Source organism: Scomber scombrus, chromosome 6 (assembly GCF_963691925.1).
Source record: "Scomber scombrus chromosome 6, fScoSco1.1, whole genome shotgun sequence".
NCBI classification, from domain to species: domain Eukaryota; kingdom Metazoa; phylum Chordata; class Actinopteri; order Scombriformes; family Scombridae; genus Scomber; species Scomber scombrus.
In genome coordinates, this window is record NC_084975.1 from 4,598,260 (window position 1) to 4,604,259 (window position 6,000).

Genomic DNA, 6,000 nt, shown 5'->3' on the forward strand with positions numbered 1-6,000 from the left:
TCATTGAGTTAAAGGTACTGATCAATTCTCTGGGATATTTGTGACTTTGATTATTGTTTAATCATTAATCACACTCATGTTATATTATTCTGTATTCTGGTCTTAAAGCTTCTATATGCAACATTTTTATGTGATTTAACAAGAAAAAAAACACTCATTGGCTTTTTCTTTCTACCACCAGGTGGCACCAAAATGGCAAATTTTTAGATAGCTTTAAGATAATTTTGCTGTTGCTGTCTGAATCCTACCTGATAACATGGTTTTAACAAGGTGCTAAGAAAGAAAGCATCTACAGTTAAAGTTAGATGAGCAGATTAAAATCACTTTCTGTACGATAAATACAAAGCTACAGCCAGGAGCCAATGAGGTAGGTAAATTTAAGAAAAAATAAAACAATGAATGAATACAAGTGAACAGATACGATTACGGAGAAGTTAAAAACATTTGCAAACAATTAAAATAAAGATATTAACCCCTTACATACTGTTTGGCTCAAATTTGACCCGTTTTGATATTTGAGAGCTGATTTGATGGATTTTCCTAAAGTGGCCCAAAATGCACAAAATTCAAATATCTTACTTCTGTAAAGGTGCTGAAAATGTGTTGACATGTGTTTTAGTTAAATGAATAGTTAACAGTTTTAATAAGATAGTAGTTATGAGGATTTCTTGTTATGATGTAGCAGTGAAGACTGATGGCTCTAATGGTTAAACAATAAACCCCACAGCTCCATAAAGTTCTTGTTAGTTTCACTTTCAATAAAATAACATTTAAATCATTATTGCTATGTTATATTTTCACGTCTTAGGTAAAATAGGACATGATATTGTGTGATAGTAGATGTTTTTTTCTTCTAAAATGAGTGGTGTAAAAGCTAAAAAATACACTATCTCAGTGTGCTGTGTGAAAGGGGGAGTGGCCAGCAGCTAGAGCGGCAACAGAAAATGTGTGCTTTTTTTAAACGATATATTTATCTATATCTTTTACATTTCTTATCCAAACAACGTCAAACTTTGCACTGCACTTATTCGTGCCCGTAGCAAGACACCTGTCACGTTTGAAATCAATCGGATGAACGGTTCGAGAGATATGAGAATGACAGACAGATAGACGTTCCTGTCATTTATAGATATATATATAGATTATTGCTATGTTATATTTTAGGTAAAATAAGACATGATATTGTGTGATAGGAGCTGTTTTTCTCCAACAATGAGTGGTGTAAAAACCTAAAAACTACACTCTCTCTGCTCTCTGAAACATTAATCAAGTTTTTATTGATCAGTCAGATCGACTATTGATGCTTTCTAAACACATCTGTGCTTCAACATTTGGCATAGACACTTTTTATGAGGGGATTCTTCGACCGGGTCAAAATGACTCAGAACAATACTGCTAGGTTGTAGAAAAAGAACAGTATGTAATGGTTAAGGAATGTTAAATTAATATGGTGACACAGATTTAAACCAGTCTTTTTTTGCTGCCTTCATGTCCTGTGGGAAATAACGCTTCCCAACACTCACTAAGCATTTCCTCGTCTGTGATTTTTTGAGATTTCAGGAAGTTAGCAATTTGGGTTCGTTGCCAAACTTGCAAGTTCCCCAAGTCGGTATTTACCAGAAGAGAGTTGTAAAATGTTGTATTTGCGAACTTTCCCATATGACAGGGATTCAGTGTGACTCTGTGTCACCCTCAGAGTACACGAAACAGCATTATTCCTCCGTGACTTGACCATGACCACCAACCGTCTCTCTGCACTCGGCTGATGAATCTGTGAGGATTTGGCACAGGAAGTTTTTGGTGACTCAGGTTCGCGAGTCATGCTGTGGTGGTGTGATGGGACCAGACGTGCCCTCACCCTCAAAATAAGCGGATCTCTTGTTTGATTCCTGCCCACGAGTAACTGAGCTGATATTTCCCATCCGGTCAAGCTTTAAGTGGCCTGAAACTGTCTGGCCAGTAATTTACCATAATCCAGACTGGATTAAGTTAAAAAAAGACCTGCAACTCTTCTACTTCCTGCACGAGGGTCACAGGTTTGGTGTGTGTTCATGTTCGTGTGTGTCGGTTTCCCACGTGAATCTTTCCTCCTTCTCCTCCTCCTCCTCCTCCCTCAGATGGACGCGACCACAGATTGCTGTAAACTTCCTCAACCCGGTAGCCATGGCAACGGGAGGATGCGGTCCCTGGCGAGACTTGCACTGAGCACGTTCGGAGCCACAGTCCTCTTCCTCCTCTACAAAGCCGCCGGTGGCAAGGTTTACCTGCGGATGTACAGCAGCGGCGTCTGCTGATCAATCATCATGATGTTTAAGTTGATATGAGTGATTAGTTTGATTAGTAAAAAAAAAAAAAGATTGATATGTTTTAGGATTGTGTTTGAGAAGACGGATCAGTTTTATTTCCGCTTTGCTCTGTGTTGTTTTGAGTTATGTTGTTCCTGATTTTTTTAAGTTGTTTTATATATTTTAAGAGTTTAAGTGAAAATTAAAGTTTCTTTTGAGAAGCACATTGAAACAAAGATTGAAATTAAGATGTTTTTTTTAGTTTGGTTGGTTGTCGTTAGTGCCTGTGAAAATGTCAAATCAGATTCTTATTTAAATGATGAAAGAACATTTTCAGGTCTTGAAGGATTAGTTAAAACTTTTTTGGGAAATCCACCATTTTGCTTTCTTTCCGAGCAATGGAAGAAAAGATGGATCAATCACCTGTGTGTGTGTGTTGGGTGTGGAGAGCTGCAAGAAAATTAGCGTAGCGTAGCATGAAGACTGGAAGCAGGAGAAACACCTCGCCTGGATTTTTCCACTGTTCCAAAAAAACACCTATAAGAGGCACCTTGAAAAACACAAATGAACATGTTGTACCTTGTTTAATCCGTACACAAACACATTATTTCTTGACAAAAACAACAGTCTGGTGTGTGCTCCCTCCTTAGATAATGTCTTCACAGTGAGCTTTTCTGGTCTGGTTCCATTGTGCTTGTTTCGATGCCTAAATCTGTCAACCTGCTCTGTGGCTGCTGACTCGACACAGAAGAGCCTGACTTCTAAAACCACTAAATTTTCATTTCTGTTTGTGCACCAATTTAACAAAGTTAGAGATTGTTTTGTTATGTCTGAGTTTTTACTAGAGAGTGCCAGGCTAGCCTTTCAGCCCTATTTCCAGTCTTTAAACTAAGCTGTGTTAATCACCTCTTAGCTCTTGAGGTGATTATTGATTTTCTTCTTTTTCCATCCAACTGTTGGAGAAAAAGAAGAAAAAAGAAAGTAGGGGAGACCGGGGCTTGTTGTCACATGGGTAAATTGTCACATTGCAATTATCTTCTCCACCAGAGGGCGCAACTAAAAAGTGGAATACTAGTTTTCTTCCTTTACATGGTCAGGTGTCATGTCCTGTCTGAGAAGAGAATAGCACATTTTGAGCAGAGATGAGCAACAATGAACCATTTTGCACAACCCAAAGTAAAAAATATCAACTTAATATAATTTAAAATAAGCTTCTTTCAGGTAAAAATCCTAACAGTGATGAACGTGGACTTCTTAGAGGAGAGATTTCGGCATCCTGTCATACCTCAATCATTGTTCTGTTTTAAGCTAACGTTAAACTAGAGTTAGCTTTAGCAAACATGGTAGTTTGGGGCAACATGTCTCAGTCATTTTGGGGTTAGTTGTCACATATGACTTAGTGGGTTAGTGAGTTTTTATGAATGGATCTTCCAGTTGTTGTTGGCACTATGGCCACATTTCAGGACTGGTTTAAATTTCATAATTTTTGTAGTACAATTCAATCTGGAATTTTGAGTTTAAGAAAGGTAAAACACGCATTTGAGGCTGAGAGCCATAGTCAATGGCCATGTTCAATGACTTTTTCAAACTCAATGATAAACATTATCTGTGCCTGACTTCAATTTTCACTTTCAAGTAAAAAAAAAAAGAACAACAATTTTGTCCTTGTTTTTAGTTTTTAGTTGCAAAATCCAGTGTGACATCTTACCCGATGGTGGGGCAACATGTCACATGTTCACACTCTCCATTTGATTGTCTATAAACTCTGCAATGACACAACGACTTTGGTCTTTCATCTGATCACACTTTAAAAAAAAATGATGTATTGATTCCAAGAAATATATAAGAGTGTAAAAAGTGTGACAACAAGCCCCGGTCTCCCCTATATTTCCCAAATTGTTGAACTCTTAAAGAAAAATTCAGGAAAACAGGATACATTTTTATTTTTCATGAGGTGCTTTGATCTTCTTGGAGGTCATATTATCCAACTACTCTCTCATTTTAGCCACTGACTAAATCACTCAAATTCAGGAAAAAAGCTTTGAAATCAGACAGAAATGGCCAGAAAAGGCTTTACTGTTGGCAGTTATCATTGAAGTCGAGCACAGGTGACTTTCTGTACTCTTCATTTTTTCCTCCTTTACAAACATTACTGTAATCCTGCCTGATTGTAGGAGCTGGGCAGGTAAACTTAAGTCAGTGTTTTCATAAATCATGTAGTTAAATACAGTGACCAGCCTTTAATGCGCTTTGGTAAAGCAGTGAACAAATAACTCCAATTAAATTGGATTTATATTACAGGCTTATTACAACTACTGCTGCTGCAAAAACAAAGTCGTGTTCAATGGGCTGAGAAGAGCAGAGAGAGCGCTCTAAATCTCCTTGTTGTTTTATGGTTTTCTTCCACGGGGATCATGGGAAAAAATCCAATTTGCCCATTAATCTCATCTGCTCAGGGTCTCCGGACCTCCAGATTCACCTAAGCCAGATCAAAGATGGAGGAAATGCTGTGTGACAGTTGTACAGATTTCCCTGAGAGACTTCAAAAAGACTGTGATAGATAATCCAATTGAAATGGACACATCACCTTTAGGTGCCGCTTTGGGAGAATCGGTGCGTAATTTTCCTTTTCCTTTTTTCATCCGCCATTCCTGACTTGTTAGTTAGACTGAGCGGTGGTTTGTATAAGACTGTAAAATAATGCGTCATGGTTTTTGCGTCAGAAAATATTTGGCACCAGAGTGACAGTTGGGTATCACACTTGGTTTCAAGACAATTTTATTAAGAAGATTTAGGCCTTAATGAGCGGAAAAGTTGCCGAATGTATAAAATGCTAAATTAAATGCCCAGGGACCTGAGATATATTGAAGGGGTGGTTTCCAGTATGTATCATACCACCCAAAAATGCCTTTCTCAGCATCCAGTGACCTGTACAGATCCACAGGAGTCCTGACAAATTCTGTATTTCTCCATTCCATTGCGTAAGAAATCACGTTTTTACGCACGTCATTTCTTTTGTTTGCAACATAATTGTGCGTAAAAGTTTTAAAGAGACAAAACACATTTCGGGGGCTTCATATCTCACAGTAAGGATGGACCAATTCCTTTCCCCAAAATTTGAATCTTAGCGGGTTTGTTCGGGGTTGTTTTTTTTCTTCTTTTTTTCTGTTGACTGACACTGACTGAGCTGGATGAATCCTCCCACAGCCGGCTCATTCCCCTGAACGCGTCGGTGCAGTTTGAGTGAAGAGCCCCATCAGCTTGGACCACATCTCAAGAGTTGCGGAGCTCCGGTCTGGAAGCGGGCCAAGCCTGTCTGGTGTCAAACCAGCCTGAACAGATACTCTCAGACATCTCATTTCTTCACCTCATTCCTGAGACGGGACTCTGCCCACCCCTTGTGTAAAGCAATTTAAACCTGATAGCACATCATCTGCCTATCTCCACTGAAAATCTTTGCTGGACTATTAGACAGTCGGTCTTAACTTTTTCCTCATAAGCTCTTTGCCACCGTGCAAGAACCCGAGCCAGATATGGCTTTTACGCGCAAACCTCCTTCTGCCAACTATCCCGTGATGATATATTTTTAATTCAAACTTTATTTGGAGAATCAAAATTCTGACTTAACCGTTCTTGTGTTTTTTTATTTTTATTTTTTTTTTAAATCCATGGAAATGCTCCGTCCAGATCCATAAAGGACCTAAGTTTGGTTAAT

At 38.5% G+C, this 6,000-nt stretch overlaps 1 protein-coding gene across 1 annotated transcript in view; it reads left to right on the forward strand.

Moving 5' to 3' along the window:
* The window catches only part of asz1 (ankyrin repeat, SAM and basic leucine zipper domain containing 1), a 32,451-nt gene extending 30,157 nt beyond the window's left edge, over positions 1 to 2,294 (forward strand). The window contains exon 13 of the mRNA XM_062420794.1: positions 2,118 to 2,294. Coding sequence (XP_062276778.1) covers positions 2,118 to 2,294 — 177 coding nt within the window. The remainder of the gene's footprint in view (positions 1 to 2,117) is intronic.
* Positions 2,295 to 6,000: the final 3,706 nt, after the last annotated feature.